The 19,352-nt window shown below is 37.7% G+C and overlaps 1 protein-coding gene across 3 annotated transcripts in view; it reads right to left on the bottom strand.

The window, feature by feature from the left end:
* The window catches only part of epha5 (EPH receptor A5), a 60,727-nt gene extending 56,300 nt beyond the window's left edge, over nt 1-4,427 (bottom strand). For all 3 annotated transcript variants that reach the window (XM_026174209.1, XM_026174212.1, XM_026174210.1), the window contains exon 1: nt 4,154-4,427. In XM_026174209.1, coding sequence (XP_026029994.1) covers nt 4,154-4,253 — 100 coding nt within the window. In that variant the 5' untranslated portion in view covers nt 4,254-4,427. The remainder of the gene's footprint in view (nt 1-4,153) is intronic.
* Between the last annotated feature and the right edge of the window lie 14,925 nt (nt 4,428-19,352).

The following is a 19,352-nucleotide window of genomic DNA, read 5'->3' as shown; positions in this document are numbered from 1 at the left end:
CACAACAGGTCTTGACAAAAGAGCCTCTCGTGAAGGCAATTGTCATCTCAGTTTTTTGACATATTTGGAGGCACTAAACAATATTCTCTTTAGTGGCTTGTTAGTTTTATCTCAGCAAAAGCACATGTCAACATCTGGAAAATATTAGATGTTTACTGAACCTAAGCTCTCATTACAAACATACTGGATATGGCTGAGATAGGCAGATGTTAACACCCAGGTGCAGAATCTGACTAAATCATTGTGGCCACATGACTGGGCGAGAACAAAGCAGGTTAACACGTAGTATATTAATGATGTGACACAGTTTACAACACCGTATGCTGTCATAAACTGAGCTCATATTCTGTTAAAGCAGAGTTCAGTTTTCTTTATCTCCTCTACGATAACATTTAGCTTGTTCTTTGTTTGATACAATGTGTACTCAAACAATAAAAGAAAAGTCCAACCAAGTGACCCATAGACAAGCTTTTATACTTGAAGCAGATTAAGAGATAGACATTAGAAAATATTGCTAACTGAAGCAAACATTATCTGTATCTACCTACAACAGCAGACAAAGGGGATACTTCTCCTTGCCGCGTCTCTCTACCTGTTTTTATGACTAAGTAGTTCATGTCTAAATTGAAGCCTTTATTCTATTTTGGTTAAGCTCTGTCACATGTTTAACTTCATAAGAAATCTTTTTGCATCTATGTTGTAAACATGAAATCTGATGATGAACAACAAAAAATAAGACTGGAAGTGAAAAACAGAAATTGCATTTGAGTCTAGCAGGGGACTGATGGACACACTATGCATTAGGAGACATTTTTCTTTAACCCATCACAGCTTAGCCAGGTTGGTAAAAACAAATCTTTAAGACTTAACCTCCTAAAAATCTTGGATAAGGTAAAACTTCTGCTGTTCTTTAAAACAGGTTTTCACATGTAACATTTACACAAACCAACCATTAATGTATGTAAAAAAAAAAAAATATCAGCCAACTATCCAAAAACACAATTTCAGAAACATTGGTGACTTTCTGACCAGCTGTTGAGTGTAACATTTACAGTTACATGTGCTGTCATAAAACAACCAAACTACACATGAACCCTGCCCTAATGTAAACAAAATGATAGGCATCCATAAATAATCTGCATCACAAGGTGTACTGGTGTATGCAGCGTTGCTCAATATCTCAGACACAGACGTTCTGCAACCCCGAGCACCACACAAACACACAGACGTAGACACACCTCCTGTCTTACTGTCTTCACTGTTCTACAGAGAATAATAAAAGATGTCCTTAGGAGGCGATTAGACAACTAATTAGGCCATAAAGAAGAGATAAGTGATACTGAACTAGATCATAAGGGATATGTTACCTCTTTCCCTCTCTTGTTCTCTCTAAGGATTAAACCACCTAACAAGTTAGAGCTCGGCTATGACAATGATCTATAGCACTTATTATTAAAAGTCATCTCAGCTAAATGAATGTAGTGATTTAAAGACTTGAGTGACATTACTTCAAGGATACATATTTTAAATCCTTTGAAGGATGTGGATTTTTAACATTGGAAATACTGATAAAATTCTCCTCAAGTTAAGTGTTGTTGCTGTTAGACAAAGGACATTTATTTTCAGTTACACTGAAACTATGCAGTTTTACTCCTTGACCTAAGTTATCTTTAACAGTCTCGTGTGTAACCATATCTTACCTGTTACTTTTACCTGCACATATGAAATGCGCAATTTTAATTAATGCAGTCCCCTCATCTTTTTTTCTTTTTTCGCTGTGTGTACCTTGTGATGTTTGATTTTGACAATTTACGTGTTAGCTCAGAGTTCTCTGGGATTAATGGTCTGTTTTCTCCTCCCACACAGAGAGAGGCAGACAAATATTCTTTCTTTCAAGCCATTTGGTGTAATTACTCCAGATTCACCATTTCCATTTGATCAATGCCACAGCCAACAAAAAGTAAAGTGAAAGCTTTTAAAATCCGTTTAGGGTCCCAAAACCCCATATCTTCCTCGTGTCACACATCATGATTAATCAAACACAGTAATAATGTAACAGATGTGAGGCTCTGGGATGTACTCTGAATTTCATTAGTTTTTTAAAAATGAGCTGATTAGTTTCAAGAGACGGAATTTTCAATATGGTAATGTGTGCACAACTTCCTTTTTATTTATTTTAATTTTTGAACAATTGTATCCTGATTTAGTAAGTAAGTCATTTAAATGTACTTAGTGAGACTGGCGAATAAGTGAAAACCAAACATTTACATGAGGTTAGTAGCATGCTGTCAGATAAGAACTTCCTCTTTTTCAAAACAAAACCTGAGATGGGCAAGTGGCCAAAATACCCAAATATTTTTCAAATTTGTCTACACAAGCAAAAAATAAATTCCTTAATTGTATTTTTTTTTTAACTAATTACAATTAATTAGTCAAATGAGAGAAGAGGCTAGTTTAATTATGGGCTTCACTCACCTCTCCAATTATGCATGCAGTGCTATGGTGATTATCCTTTGCAATGCAAATATCTGTCAAATGAATCTAACGTTGGTTTTAAATGGTTAACCTCTGGTAAATGGTTCTTGACTGGCTGGGTGTTGAACAGCTTCATTTCTGGTGTTTGGTTAAGTAAAAGTTTAATATCTTTTCTCTGCAAATTAGAATGAGATGAACAGGTTTTAACTTGATAGTTGAAGACAACAAAGAAAACAAATGTCTGCGTATATGCCAGATGTGAAAGATCAAATGCTGGCATGTTTTTTTATTTCCCCTTCACTCACTTCATTGACTCCATCCTGAAGCTTGGCTTTAAAAAGGCTTTGGCTTAAAAAAGGGGGGTATTCAAGTATTTTGACAGCAGGTTTTGATACTAATGACGAATAAATGTAGGTGTATTTTAACCACATGCATATTTTCATTATTTAATGAAACAGTGCACCTTATCACATTAAGGATATATTCATAAATTGAACACGAAACATCATGATTTCCTGGATTCAATAAAAAAGAAAGAAAAGAAAGAAAGATATAATATAAACAATCTTTGTGAACTTTTCATGTGCTGGCCAATGACGCCCTGCTAAACGCTCCAGGACCCCTCAGTGTCCTGTGGCCAAATATTGAGAACTTTGGTGAATATAAACTTTTACCAAATAAATCTGCCATGTGGAGAATATGCTGCTTGATGAATGTGCTCTCTTTCCCGGATAATGCTGTCTAATAGCTCCAAACAATGGTATTCATCTGGAGCTATTAAAATGCTGCTCATGCAGACAATGGCGTGGGAACAGTATTTGGCAGACTATTTTACACTTCTTACTCAGTTTTTTGTGCCTACATTGTCAAATATTTATCCTTATTTTATGCCACTTTACAGTTGCCCACTTTTCACATTTAGTAGGACAGTGTAGGTGTGCATTTGTTCAGATGATAAGAATATTGCAGGTATTTTGCAATATACTGTGGAACTGAGGAAATTTATGAGCGGTCACAGATTAATCTGACATGATAAGTGCTGAAAGAACCAAACATGAACAAACCTATAAAGGAACAAGGCAAGCCCAAACTAAATGAGTTTTCAGGGAAATTAAGTTATTGTCACACCTAAACGTCAGCATTTTAATAAGTGGGAAGCCAAGCGGTCAATTTAATTTTAGAGTCGTTTTACAGTAACTACCGAGAGAGAAAATAAATAAATACAAAAATAAAAATGTGAATTTGCATTCTTCGTCCAGTCTATGGTGAGCACCTTACACGCTAAAGACAAAAATGCTAAAGAGTGATACGGAGATTTTTGCAGCGCACTGTGCGTCTGTTGGCGCTGCCATGTCCTCAGAGGAATGGTTATCAGAAAGAGACATGTTCTGTCCAAAGGTCTTTTTTTATTCGACCCTTTACAGTTTGGGAACACAGAGTCATTGCACACACGGGGCACACAGCTGTCATAAAGATAATCTGTTTTTATTAATATTATATACGACCTCTTTCTGCCGTCAAACGGCTCCAGAAACGAATAGACCAGCCAAGGAGTCTGAGACCGATGGTCTGGGCACCAGCTGTGGTACGAGCAGACCTTTAACCGCTTTTCGGCGCCCGTTAAAGCCTAACCAAACAGCGCTGTCAGTAACCCTAAATCCTTCCTGTTTTAGTTTACCTTCGTTTGCGGGAATGCACCACGCTCCAAGAAATGCCAGGCTCCAAATCCATGTCCATGTCACCAACCGAATGCCACAACTCCACCAACGAGATTGCATGGCGCATCCAAAAAAACCCAAAACCAGCAACAAGATTTTTTTCTTAAACAACAGCAGTTTCGGTCAGAACAGAAGGGGAAAGCGTAGTGAAACCATCTGTCGCGTTATGAGTCCGCTCAGAAAGATGGGGATCATGTTATGCGGCGGCAAGAAGGAGGCAATGAGGAGCCGAGTGCGCTCTGGTTTTGGGAAGGCGGGCAGCGCGTCGGGAGGCGGAGTGAAGCTCAGTCTCTCCAATCACAGACCCTCCACAGGTGAACCCCACTGCCGCTGAACTCATTTCTCCAATAATCGATTACCCCTCACTCATTACCTCTGTTGACCGTAAAAGCATTACTTACCGTTCGTATTAAGTTGCCCTCTCCTGCTCTGCGTTTCTGCACGATTGAGACTTGCTACAAAATTGGATTTGTAAAGAACAGAGCGCAGGTACTTTGAGGTGTTTTTTAAAAAGAAAAAAAAAACATATCCCCGTTGTTTCAGTCCAGCTGCATTGCTTTCAGTTATGTGGGTTATCAGTGCTTGTATTCAGTTTTTGACAACATGTTTATAACGCAACAACTGCCGTTTTAACTACTGAGAGAATGTTTAAAGACGCATTATTTGACTGCTGCTGCAGCAGTGTTTGCTTTATAATCTTTCAGTAGTTCTTGGTGTATCACGTCAGGGAACAACAGACTGTAAAAGCAAAAGCAACCCTTATTTAGTAGGATAATTTACTGGTAATACAGTTATTGTAGTATTAACATCTTCTGTAGTATTGAACAGGATGTGGATTTCCAATAAATATTGCCTCTGGGCAGCATTTCCAGCCCCTGTGTCTCATATAATCACTGTGGTTTGTGGACTTTATAGATCATTTTCAGGCTACAGACAGCTGACAATGATGGTCTGTCTCGCTCTGTGGTAGCCCTGTGTTAGACCAGTGACTGCTTCTAGTCCTGTGATAGCTGGGATAGGATCCTCCACACTCGTTGACTCTGGATTGGATCGGCGGAAGAAAATATTTTTAACACTATATTTTTTTTCATGCTTGGCATGCAACACAGTTCTTGACAAAGAGCTATACATCTATGTTGTATCCATCAATGTTGAGGGTTCTTTAACTGATGGTTTCTCACCCCTGTCTTCTTCTTATTTCTTCTGTGTTCTGCAACGCTTGTAGCAGTAAAAAAAAAATTAATTAAATATTTTTTTAAAAAAGAAGAAAGAAACTACTTTGTAACCCTGATTTTTAATAGAAATATACAACTTAGTTTTACATAAACCTAAAGTATGAGTCTACAGGTATACTAATTGTGTAATCACTGATTATCCCATCTAGATGAAGACTTCTTTCTTAAGAGGTTTAATTCAAGGCTTTCAGTTTACTTTTATCTTTTATCTTATCTTTTAATGTCAATTCAGTGTACTAAGACAAACTGGAACAGTCTCCAAATACTTTTTTCATTTTTCATAATATTTTTTATTGAGTTTATTTGCTCCAACTAAAAACACACAAACAAAAAAAGTGCACCATCAGCCATCTCGGTACAATTGTCTTGCTTTCCAGTTAAATGTGCTTTGGTGTATTTGAGTTTTAGTTTCTTATAATCTGTGTTGTAAGATTATAATTCCTCAAACTGCCTAAAATCAGTTCATAATTTTTGAATGTGAGACTTTAAGAAGTTGTATGTTGATTCTGTGATGTGAGCTTTCCTTTCCTTTGTGACCATCTTCTACATTTTCTCTGTTACCTTTATCCATTTAGACCAATTAATGCCGTATCTCTTTGTATTTTTATCTCTGTTACTTATTTGTGTTTTCTGTATGTGTTTTGCTTTTCACTTTTTCTTCCTCTCTCTCGTTCTCTGTGGTGAAATTACATTCTTTAATCACTAAGCAATTCGTGGTGTTATTCACATGTGTTACCCTGCTGACACCTCCTACATTCCTTGTGTATGCACACAGATCTACGCATATATAACACATGGATAGACACAGGTATTGATTTCTCTCTCACCCCAACTTGGAAACACATCAAGATACTCAGTGACCTCGCTGATAGGCGCACAGGGCCCCACGTTTTGTTTTTGCTACAGAAATTGAACAACCTCGGATTTTAAATATTGCATCCTTTTAAATATGTGAAAAAATTGTTTGCCAAGCACAAATGCAACTGTAGGTGTAATTCCAAGGTGGTAGTGTATTGTAGACGTGTAGGGGTCTGATCAGCAGTGACAGCGGGTGTGGAGGTGGTTCTGGGATGCCAGAAACTGTTGTTGTCTCCTAGAGGTGTCGGTTTAATTCTATAAAAGGTCTGCGGAGGAAAGTGTAAGAAAAATTCACCCCGCAAGGAGCCTTACCATCAGATGAATCTTCTCATTTTTGTTGGTTGAGAATGCATTTTTGTTGTTCTACGCCTGTTTGGTAAATGGGTGGAAAGAGTGAGGTTTCACTTTTAGATATTTTTAGGTCAGCAATAATGGAGTTACATAAAAGCAAGGATGGACAGGTGGAATTCCCTAAAATAGACGATGCAGGAAGTGGTAGGCATTCTCCAGATGTATCAGTTTTAGGATACAACAGCTGCACTCAGACTAAGATCCTCAAACAAGATTAGATTAGCCATGAAAATAATAATAATAAAAAAAAGAATTTGTATATATTTTTTTTCTTTTGGGGAATGCAGCATTCATTCCAACATTTATGTTTTGTGGGTCTCTACTAGCTCTGTCCTTTTAGTTGCTAAATACACCACTAAGTTCACCATCCATTTGTTGACTCTGTGTGTCTTCCATTTCGTGCCAGACAGGCAGTGTACAGTTCATCAGAGCTGTTTTGCGGCCTGTGACAGGCTGGGCTCTGCATGGCAGAGTAATAACTCTCTATGTGACTCTGAGTATCTGTGCTTTTCCTATTAGCAAATGTATGTATGGCCAGTTAAAGATATAGAAAAAGACAATACTGCTTCACAACAAATTGCAGATATTGTCCTTTTGATGTCTTGTGAAGTTTTCTTTAATAACAGTATGGCCAGTAAGTTCAAATTACACATATTAGTAAATACACATGCTAAAATAAATAAATAAATAGGCATGCCATTCATCTGAAAACCACAACCATTTCCCATTTTGTTCATTGGTGGCAGAATGTCTTTTTTATCACTACATGGTAGAGCACCATGAAGCATTTTCCAAAACCAGTGGCTTGGTGCAATCAGATGTGATGGTACCTTGGGGGCTGAATAGTCAGCTGGGATTTTGTGTCTGCTCACTCATGACAGTAGGGGAGGGAAAGGGAAAGCAAGGTCAGAGAGGGTCAGTGCAACACACACACACACACACACACTGTAAATACTGTAGAGGTTTGCCTGTCTCCTCCGCTCTCTCTCTCTCGCACACACACACACACACACACACACACACACACACACACACACACACACACACACACACACACACACACACACACATTTGTTGCAGTGAGCGTCTTGTTGGCACAGTGCACATTAAACACCTTTGTTGCAAGCCTAGGGAGTCGAGACTGGCCTGGCCTTCCAGCTGAGAAGATCTCACTTTACAACTAAATAGCTGACTCTAGCATGTCTTCTTTTTTGTACATATTTACTGCTGGACCATTTGACATAATATTTCTAGTATTTACAGTAATCCGGTTGGAAGGAATCTAAGCTTTTCAACCTTTTAAGCTGTCCGTATGTAACCAAATGCCTTTTACCCATATGAACATGCAGTCCTATAATTGCAGTGATTTCTTTTATTCTCGCCATATTACTAATATGAAGAACATATAATGTTGATGTGTTTTTCCCAGGGTGTAACCATAAAAAAATAAGTTTATAAATGCATGCACGTTATATACAAACATGACATTACTGTGTATTTTAACCCCAACACAAAGATTCATGCACACACATACAGTATTATCACCCAGTTCCCCAAATAATCAGCTTTTGGACTTGACCAGCTGGCCCCTTGTTGAAGGGAACTCTGGGATTTTTCAGAATACCATGACATTAAATAGTGAAACACTACAACACATTTGGCTTTAAAGGGATATTTCAACTTTATTACAGTATTCCTTCTAGAACATTCCCACCATGATTTGTAGAAACTGTAAGAGAATAGAAATGTTTCTGTTTAGGGCTCAAGAAGAGAATGATGAACATTTTTACTTTTCACAACAGCAAGAGTATTTCTAGTTACTATCATGAATTTTGGCTGCCTTTTTTGGCAAAGTTCCAGAGGCCTTCTGTTGTGCATGCTGGCACACTCGAGCACCTACCATGAAAAAGAGGCACCATCATGTTAACAGCTAAACTTTGTCTTTCCCAACTGCAGAAGGGTACACTGCTAAGCAAGCTGAAAATAGACAGGTTTTCTTTGCATTAGCTGGCTCAACAAAGTAGTAAGTAAGTAAATTAGATCCCAAAGTTATAGTTACAATGGTGAATCCGCAATTTATTTGTTAACCAAGGTATTTTTTTATGTTATTGTCCTCTGCACAATATGGACTGATCAACCTCTGAGGAATTGGTCACAGGGCTGGAAAAAAAATGTTGTAAATTTGGAAGTTGGTTTTCTGTTGCTTCTGAGAAGTGGTTAGCAATGTTTTATAGCAAGAATGTCCTGGGTTTGAGTCCAGCTTGGGCTGTTCTGTGTGGAGTTTGATGTTTTCCCTGTGTCTGCTCGGGTTCAGTCTGAAAACTCTGGATACTCTCATAGTCCAAAAACATACACGTTAGTTTAACCGGTAATTCTAAATTGGCCATATGTGTGAATGCAAGTGTGAATGGTTGTTTGTGTCTCTGTGTTAGCCCTGCAATAGCCTGGTGGCTTGCCTACAATCTGAAGTTGGATCAGTTGTTAAGAAAATGGCTAGATTTACTTCTACAACTTAACTAATATGTATCAGTTTTCTAATGTGGAACATCAGCACAGTGCAGACCAATCAGAAATATTTATTCTGTTCATCTACTGAATGCATGTTAATTCCCCTGTCAAACACACATTTGCACTGCTGTAATTGTATTACTTCCATTTACGGCCTCACAAATGTACAACTCAACAGGCTTGCAAATATAATTTTCTAAAGTTGGCACGTTTTACTGTTGAATTAATTTTAAAACTGAAAATAACCTCCACCTGAACAGGTGAGGTACAACATACATTACTGCTGGAGTCATGTGAAAAGAGAATATTCTGGCTTTAGTCTCACCATAGCTCCCTAACCCATTAATCTTTTTTCATATTACACCCCCAGGTCTGCTACAGGTTCCATAGAGGAAGAGACCTGTCCTAACTGATGCACTGGTAGCTCCAACGGGTTGCTCAGGTTGACTGTTCATTCAGGAGAGGACAAACAATCTGGGAGATAGTGTCAACATCATTAGTTGTTCAACTCTCACGGTAAACCTCCTTGCTGTCAGGTAAGAAAAAGAAGCTGACAACATCATCATGACTCTGTAGAAAGAGCGGGCAGGTCTGACAGATGTTTCCTTATGGCACCGTGCTGTCTAAAAGACAGTTAAGTATCCAACTGTCAAGCGACCTTCAAGCACCACAAATGGACTCCAGTGTAGGGAGGAATAAGGAATAACAGAGCTTCTTCTTTCTGCACTTTTGATGCAAATAAAACAACCTACATTGCCTTTCATAGTTTACTAACTGCTTGAGTAGTTATCTGCCCTCAAACAAAGTTATACATTTCAAATTCTCTGGCCTCTCTTTGACCCCGAAACATGGAGCTCTTGTTTGGGCTTATAAAGAAGGAAAGCGCACAAAAAATGTACACACACACACTCACACTGACATGCACATACGCACACATACACAACCCCCTGGGCATCGTTAAGCCCTGCTTAGCAGCTCAGTGAGGCTGGCAGGCAGGGCTGCTGATATTCTCCCTCTATTTTGGCTGCTCCCCTCTGCATGCTGCTCCAAATCCTACTGCTCTCTTTTCACACTTTTTATCTCCTAACTCAGGACCTACAGAATATATACTTTATATTAAAAAGTGTATGTAGAGGCTGAGGAAGAACTTATTCCTAGTGAAGACTGAAGAGAAAAAAGGGCTCAAGGATTTACTGTAAGATGAGCTGTTGCATAAACACTAAATAAAGACAGTACTTTGATTTATGGTCTTGGTATTGGTGTAAGTCTTACAATGCAGTAAGACTAAAAGTGAAACACCCGTATTGCCGAAAAAGCACAGGAGACAGAAGGAGGTGGGAGCTACGGCATTGTCCTCCAAACTACCAGGGCTAATGCACAGGAGGAAATTAGCAACCAGCCACACTTTGAGAAATACTTTCACAGCATTCTCTCTGGTGAGGTTTTTACTATTGTTCTTACTCTTCTTGAGCTAATCTGAAGGCCACATTAAGTTTTGAGGTCTGCACTGACTTTGCAGGCACACAGTGAGCCTCAGCATCCACTGACCCCGCTCTGTGATGGCCTACCACTTGGTGGCTGAGTAGTTGTCATTCCCAGTCGCTTCCAGAGCAAATGCAAAGCAAGAGTGGTCAGGCCGTAGTGCGGGTGAGTCCTTCTGGCTGCATACAGGGAACGAATGCTGGGAGAAGTGGCCAGATGCATAATGTGGTATGAATATAAAACATGTGCATTATGTAATACATACAAGTTATTGTGTACCACGTTCCATAAAGCAGTCAGAAGCAGTAGATGGTAAAAGATTTCATTGTGAAGGTTCCTTTTGTTGTTTGTTTGTTTCTTCATTTGTTTTTACCCTTAAATTTTGGGAGGCTTCAGTTCACCTCAACTTCATGCAGTCTAAGTCACAGGACACAGTGTCTTTGTTCTGATTATACAAAAATCAGCTTGGAGGATACATGAGGGTGCTTCAGAATTCAGATTATTTTAAAAATCAGAGCTACCATTTTGAAGTTACATAACACAACCCCCACTCCCTCACCCCTCAGTATTTTGATATATTTTTACTATGGCTTTTCTCCATTTCCCAGAGGCACACCCAGCTCCCCTATCCTCTTTTATCTATTTCATCCTTTTTGTCTTTTCCAGTCTACCCCCTCTTTCCCTCTCTTTTCAGTCAGTCTTACCCCACATCAGTCCATGTACTTTTCTGTCACTTTGCTTTCCTCTCCCACAGCTTTTTCTCCAATACATCCTATGTTATACTCTTACTCTCTTTCTCTTTACTTTGTTCTGGTGGTAAACTTTCTCACTTGTTTTCCCTTCCTACACTTCATTGTCATATCACCACACTTCAAACGTGGTCCTCCAAAGATTCTATTAAAAAACATAACCATAAGCAATGTCTCGAAACCTCTGTGTTTCTGTAATCAGTTAAGAATTTAGAATTATGAAAGCAAGACCAAAGATATAGAAATTCAATTACTTCTGAAAGAAACGGGAAATGTAAAAAGTAAATGACTTCTAAATCGCACCCCATTGTTTGAGCTTTGCATAGACATGTAGCCTTCAGAAGTATAGATGATGTAGGCTCACACACACACACACACACACACACACACACACACACACACACACACACACACACACACACACACACACACACACACACACACACAGAATTCAGGGTAATCCAATCAATTGTAAGTCCAGCTCAGTGGCGTTAACAAAAGGCTGCCGTCTCTCTTTCATTTTATGTCCATCTCTTATCTCTGTTCCTTTTGCACATTTCCACCAAAATACAATGTACACAATTTATCAGCTGCTACCTGAGGGTCAGATTTTCTGATATAGAAACACACAGAAAATCTTGCCCACTAACAGAATCATGTGCGATCATATATTTGAACATTATATCAGTGACAAAACGTGTGTTCATGACTGAATGCTGCTGTTTAAACAATATGAAGTCAGAGGCGCTAGCATTACAGTACCCATAGGACAAGTTCTTTCTTTCTCTCTTTTAATTTGCTGTTAGCTTTTAGGCATGTAGAAGTATCCAGGCATGTCTGAGAGGGAATAAGCTGCATTCAGGCAAACATTAATGTAATGCATTGGCGTGAATGCAACCTTTAAATCACAGGCAGGAAGCAGTGCACGGAACAGGAAGTGCTGCCCCGGATATCAGTTATCCATTATCCAGACATCCACTGTTTTCATCAGAAGCCCCAAAGCTTTAACTGTTATGCCCACAGGCTGCGTTTTCAGACAATTGCCACTGGGTTCCCATACTGCAGTATTAATAGCATTGATCCATCTACGGAACAACAATAAGACAACAAAAATGTGTTCAGCAAACCTCTTATACGTACGTATATTACGTATATTCCCATATCCTATCATGGGTGTGTTTTATGTTTATATTGTACAAACTTAAAAATAACTAATGCCAGTTTTAAAAACTTGAGTAGATTAAAGATTAATTGTGAATGAATTTCTGAAAATGATTCAGTTGAATTTTATTTCATTTATGCAGCGCCAAATCATAACAACAGTCACCTCAAGGTGCTTTATATTGTAAGGTAGACCCTACAATAATACAAAACACTAAAAAAAAACCCCAAAAAAATGATGCTGCTTCTTTTCTTTTGCCATACCAGACAGATGAAATAGTGCAGTGTGGAAGTGATAGCGAACAGAAAGCAACAAATCACTCTCAAATGAGCTTCAAAAGGGTAAATGAGAATACAGAGAGTCGCCTCTTGAAATTGCATCACAGCGTTACACTGGAATAGGGGTGGAAATTGTGTCGACCCTAATTTTATGTTTCCATTATTGCTTATTGGGGGCGTAGCCCATGAATACCTTTGACCACAGAAGAATCAATTGACCTGGGAAAGAATGCTGACTGTTCTCTTCCCCACGACAACAGAAACCAGATGTCAGCAGGTGTTAGTGGGGTTATGTCCAATATGGAAGGGGATTATGGCAACACCATCAATACAGCACGTGCCATGGTCCTGGTTTCCTGACTTGTTTTTCAATGACTAATTATTAATTTGAATTTTGGGTAACTACATTGACACAGGCCTTAAATAAGAGCACAGTTAAATGGAACTGCAGAGATTGCTATTAGCATTTTCATTAATTATGAATAATATCTGCATTAATAGCAGATTCATTCCGACCCTCTAACCAGAAGTTAATATTCTAACAATTGGTAATGGGAAACATTTATGGCTTTGCTCCAGCTAGTGTCAGTCACATGTGGGATTGGATCACAAAGGTTCACTAGAATATTCACATTTGTACTGCTTCCGTTCTACTACCACCAACTAAGACAGAAACAAGTATCAACCCCTTGGTTACACATGTACACGTAATGTTAAATCTGAATGTTTCAGGAATGAGCCCCTATAGAGCAGAAATAAACTTGCTGGCATGTGTAGATGCATATAAATGAGGTAACATGAAAGACGTTCCCTGGAGAATTACCATATATTACTCCTGCTTTCCTGTTACATTTAATAAATGAAATAAATATTATACATGTAGACTTAAATATCTATATTTGATATATATGGTCTAGACTCTTGAAAATGGCTGTTGAATTAAAATGTCTTTAATATAACCTAAACAGCTGGTAAGATTTATATATATATATATATATAAAAAAAACATAAACGAAGCACAAAACGATAAAAAGAAAAGAAAAAACTGAATCAACCAAACAGAAAAAAATTACTGATTACCAATAAACTTCAAAAGCCTGTTTAATGCCTATTTCCCCCACCCCCCCTTTTTTTTTTTTTTAACTGACGCATATGAGCATTAAATACACTACACAAAATATACATTTTTTTTACCAGCAGAAATGGGGTTAGAGCCAGAGCTCTTCAGTGACTGTGGTGTCTTGCAGTTAATAATAACACTGTATTTTGCATTTGTACGTATATGAATAAAATGCTTTTACAACAAATCTTTCTGAGAAGAAGTAACCCATGAAATTTTCTTTAAAATACAAATTTGACAAGGTATGTGGTTGTGCTATTCAGACTAGAGACTCCCCCCTAGTGCAACTGACTACAATTTGTCACACTTTGGGATTTTACTATGGTCTTATATCCAGGGTGTCCCTCATTTTCACAAGGGACCAATATTTTTCCATACTTTGCAGAAATGATTCTTTGTGCGTCTATGCAGTATAAAATGCTAGTAATTAAGGGCACTATAGCCAGGTCAGGGGCAATCTTTCTCAGCAGAATCACTTCCTACCTTGCTATTAAAAAAGAAAAAGAAAAGAAAAAGAAAAAAAATCTTTTGTCTTACAGTTTTGCATGTTTTAGCCAACCTTGCATTGCTAGAAATAAGAAAGAAGGAGAATGGCTGTATTTTATTCCCGTTGACTGCACGTTATTTCATAAAATGATGTTAAAATATCTGTTCTTTAAAAAAGGAAAATAAAATATAGATGGATGGGTTCAGTGTATCACCAGATAACTTCTTTGAGAAGCATGATTAAAGCATTTGCTCTTCATATCTGTGGATAAAGCAGAGGTACAATGTCACTTTAAAGGAGGACATATATACTCCGCTGGTGTTGCTCTCTGATGCCTGCATACACAGATGGTTTTGTGAATATGCTGCCTGCCAGGAAAGAGCTGGCACAGCTGGTAGACACTGCAGAGGTTCTCTAAATAACATCTTGTAGATGGGCTCACTTGATCTTCATAGTGTAACGATGCAAAAATAAATCAGTTTTGGTTAATAGCTCGTTTATTACCCTCAAATTTACATCCTTTGGCAAGGACTGGCTTTATAATGAATCCAGTAGTTGAACAAACTGTTAGGGATCAAAAAAAGTTATTTCAGAAGCCAAAATCTGGCAGCATTTTTCATATTAAACTTAATACGTATTACATATAAAGTGAGAGTTATTACAGTATCCTCTAAGGTGAAAACACTAAATGTCTATTGTGTTGAATGTCTGGTTTATTGACCATGCCAAGGATTCCTGAAGGTCAACACCATAAGAAATCTCATGGTTGATGTTGTCTGTGCCATGGTCATAACACATTACAGTACTCATATTTTATGTGAAGAGCAAGAATTTGGGAGGCAAAACACATTTTTTATTTAAAAAGCTGACATTACATTGCTAGCTTGTTTCATCAGGCCTCATGATTTACCTGTCAGGGGAGCAATTGCACAGCTGGCAACACTACAGTGGAGCTGGGAGACCAGCTTGCAGACAGACATATAGGATAGCAATAAAAAGAGACGTAAAAAAAGACCTGATGGCTTTATGTGTTTTTCATGTACTGCAGGCACTGTGGCCAAAAAAATGCTGAAGCGACAGATTTCTGATTGTACACTGATAAAACCTTATAAATGTCAATGGTTTTTGAAGCAGACAATCGCAAATTGATAAGACTCATAATATGGTAATTTTTTTTGAAATATATACAATTTGAAAATAATTAAAATATATTAAAAATAACATCATATAAAAAAATTGAAGAACGGAAAAAAAAATTAAAGTTGTCTCCTCCTTCCACAAAGTGATGGAGTACTTGTTCTAAAAAAACTGTATAATGCACAATAGAATCAAGTTTTAACACACTTTTTGCAAATCTTTAGGGACCTGTGCCTGATATCCAGCTAATACTTACATAAAAGAAGTGACTTATAAGCTTGTTTTTCCAATCCTTTCCCCCAGAATAAATCATAAAAACATCACAATCCACAATACTTAAAACTATTTACACTGCAGTTATTTCTTATTCCCTAATTCTAGTGTATCGCCTGGTAAGTTTTTGAAGGTAAATATAATTACATCATAATTTGAGCGAAAATACACAAATTCCAAAGTGCTAGCTTTTTAATTTGAAGTCCTCTTATTGCATAAAAGAATCTCATAAAGATCAGTATTCAAATTTCCATTAGACATCATAAAGGCAGTATCTTTGCTTTATATCCACAGTTCTTTGGAACGCCAGTTTAAAAAAGTCTGCTTTCTGTAGTCCAGTGCCTGTTTACAAAGTATATATGCATTTTATTGGCTGGGAAAGTACTGCATTAGATGAGTTGAGACTTTAACTGTAACATAATGAATATCACGTCATTTACTGCTTGAATTTCTTATGTTTTCCTCTCTCACATACAGCATACACAACTAGTAAACATGAGGAGAGGGAAATTGGAACTTCAAAGAAGTATAGGCTAGAAAGAAAGACAGCAGAACCTCCTTCTGTGGCACAAAGCACCCCTGGTAGTTGCCTCATCTACTTAGTTCCAGCACTATGACAGCTCTGTTAGATATTTCTGTGTGGGAAGGTGTTTATGTATATTTTGGTTTATTTCAGTGAATAGTTATGGGCAGTTATGGGAATAGAGGACTGACTCTTGTAGAGAATCAGTTCCCAGTAGTCAAATTCTGAGGCATCGATCTGCCTGAGTATCAATACCGCTTATGGATTCTACTTGCACTTCAGCTACAATCAGCTGATTTCAGTTAGTGTGTCAGAGTAGGGCAACAGCAGAGCAGTCTACAGCGTGGATATGGACATATTTTTTATTCCACAAAAGGACGGTGCAGCATTATTCTGCTAACACAGCTTAGGCTCTTTGCAAGCATGTGTGCAGACGGCATGCAAATGCTAAGCTAGCCAAGAATCCATACTAATATCAAAGCTGAGGGAATGCTAATCCTAGCACGGCAGCTAGATCCTGAACTTCAACAGGTAACACAAAACTAATGTAAAGAGTAGTATAATTAATTACTTTTTCCTGAGAGTAATTAAATAACAGAATTGAACTGATAAGAAATTGAATTGATATGTGATATCGATAATGGAACTGGAATCACTAAATTCTTACTAATTCCCAACCCTATGTACATGTATAGCTACATGTATATACAGCAGGTTCCCTTAAATGCCATTTACAGTCTGGTAGCTAAATGCTGTTTATCCTGGTGAGGCAGCTCTCGTTCACCATTTGGGGGGAAGAGGCTTTTAACCAGTGGTACACAGACAGGCCCTGTTCCTAACAACACACATTTTAAACTCTGCAAACCCTCCATTCCTAAAAAGAGGTGAAGGAAAGAAAAAAAGATAAGGGGAGGAAATCACTAGGAAAATTCAACAATGGAGAAAGAGAGATGTAACAACTTAAAAAACAAAGACAAAAATAAATAAACATATAAGAAGACAGAAAGGGGTGGGGGAAGTGCAAGAGAACACAATTTCGGTTTTGTGATTCATTTCAAGAGAAAGAAGACATAAAAGAATCATACAGCAAAGTAGTGCAAAGTAGCAAGGAGGGGGGAAGTCACTGGGTTGGTGACAGCTTTATTAAGGCTTTTGTGACTCTGCCAGTGGTAATATCTACACAAACTCACACAGAAGCACAGACTGCCAGACAGGGAATACTAGTGCAGATGAAGTGTGATGTCAGTTGACCCCAATACAAACAAAGACCCACCAGTGTCAAATACATTCACGCGCACACACTCACACACAAACACACACTCACACACACACACCCTTGGGGCACTTGGCAGAGCCTGAGCTTCAAACTGGAAACAGCCTGATACAAGAAACGACTAATTACAATTAGCACGCTTAGACACACAGATACATTTACATGCACTCATTGACATATGCATAATACCCATGCCGCTTTCAAAGACACATACAGAGACAGACAGGTATTTCCAATAACTAAGCAATCATTTGAAATGCTACATGGCATTTTCTTACAGGGGCTGTCAACCTACCGCCTCACAGTGTTAAAAAAAGAAGAGACCGAGACATTAAAGACGGAGGAAACAAGCAGACAATGCCACAAGTTAAACTTAAACCTGTCAAATAAATGAGTTCTAAATTATTACTGTGTGTGCATTGCTGTAGACATAAAGTGAGAACAATGTGAGAATCTTTTCTAGTCTTATGAGGAAGACAGAAGAGTATATGATTATTTCTACATCTTTTTGTGGTTTTTTTTTTTCAGTTTGAAAAAATCACGTTGACTCTAAAGATCTATTAGCTGCTTGCTACCGACTGGACAAATCACACCCCAGCAACACCAAAATGTGTTTTTGCTATTTATTTATAGCTGCAGAATAAGATTCTGTGGTAAAAACAAGCGAGTCAACTCTTCTGGAGCTTTAAATATTATATTGTGATTTGCCATATTCTCTTTTTCCTTTCTGCAGAAAATCAATACCAGTGTGTCATTTCTCTGAGGTATGGATAAAAGGGGGGTTCTGACTGGGATTTTCTATTTTTCTGGAATTGTAATTTACAACATTCATTCCATGAATCCTTTAACTCTCGAACAACCTAATAATGCACTGTATTTACTATCAGCTTGTAAATATATTTGCAAATTAGTTTACACAAAAGTGATCAAGGTTCTGTAAATACCTTCTGTTGACATGGGATGTGGCATTAAAAGTGTTCCCTCAAGTTGAAGACATGGCCTGGTTTTGGAAGTCAGCCAATATCATCTAACGCATCGTTAAATTAATCTAAGTGAACTTTGGTATTATTAGATGTTGGCCACAGAAAGTGTAATGGACAATGCAATTTTTAAATCCAGGTGAGCTCACTATTTGTCTATCTGTCTTTTTTCTTAACACCTTAAAGCCTGAAGTATAAAATAACTGTCAGAAACATATATGTATATATATTTTAAATATATATATTAACCATCTGACAAATTTGTTTAAAAAAAATTTAATTTGCAACATATTAGCTACATCTGGCTTTGCCTAAAAGCTAGATGTAGCAATTTTTAGCCTAAATTGCCTAAAAATGTTTTGTGCAATTTAATTAGGATTTTTGGGGAAAACAATCCCACTAATGATGTAGAAGTCTCAAAAACTGTATATATCAAATATATCAGACAGACAGCAATTAATTGTTCTACCTAAAAGAAATAAGTCTCTGATAGTTTTGCATCATTTTGACCTACTAAAATTTTAGGGGCATATTCTTTTTTCTTTGCATATAATGAGAAATTACAAAATACAATGACAAAACCCAACACTTCCATTAAGTGATACTATTGATCTTTAAAGGTGGCACTGTCTCACACTATTGATTTCAGATGGGTGTGTTCCTATCCAAGGCCTTCTAAAGTTTCTGCTGAGTGCTTATCCAGGGGTTTTAGGTGAAGTGAAAAAGAAATATTACTTCTTAAA

The sequence above is a fragment of the Astatotilapia calliptera genome, chromosome 7 (assembly GCF_900246225.1).
Source record: "Astatotilapia calliptera chromosome 7, fAstCal1.2, whole genome shotgun sequence".
In the NCBI taxonomy this organism is placed as follows: domain Eukaryota; kingdom Metazoa; phylum Chordata; class Actinopteri; order Cichliformes; family Cichlidae; genus Astatotilapia; species Astatotilapia calliptera.
Note: the sequence above shows the minus strand (reverse complement) of the source record. Positions and strands in the feature narration are given on the sequence as shown.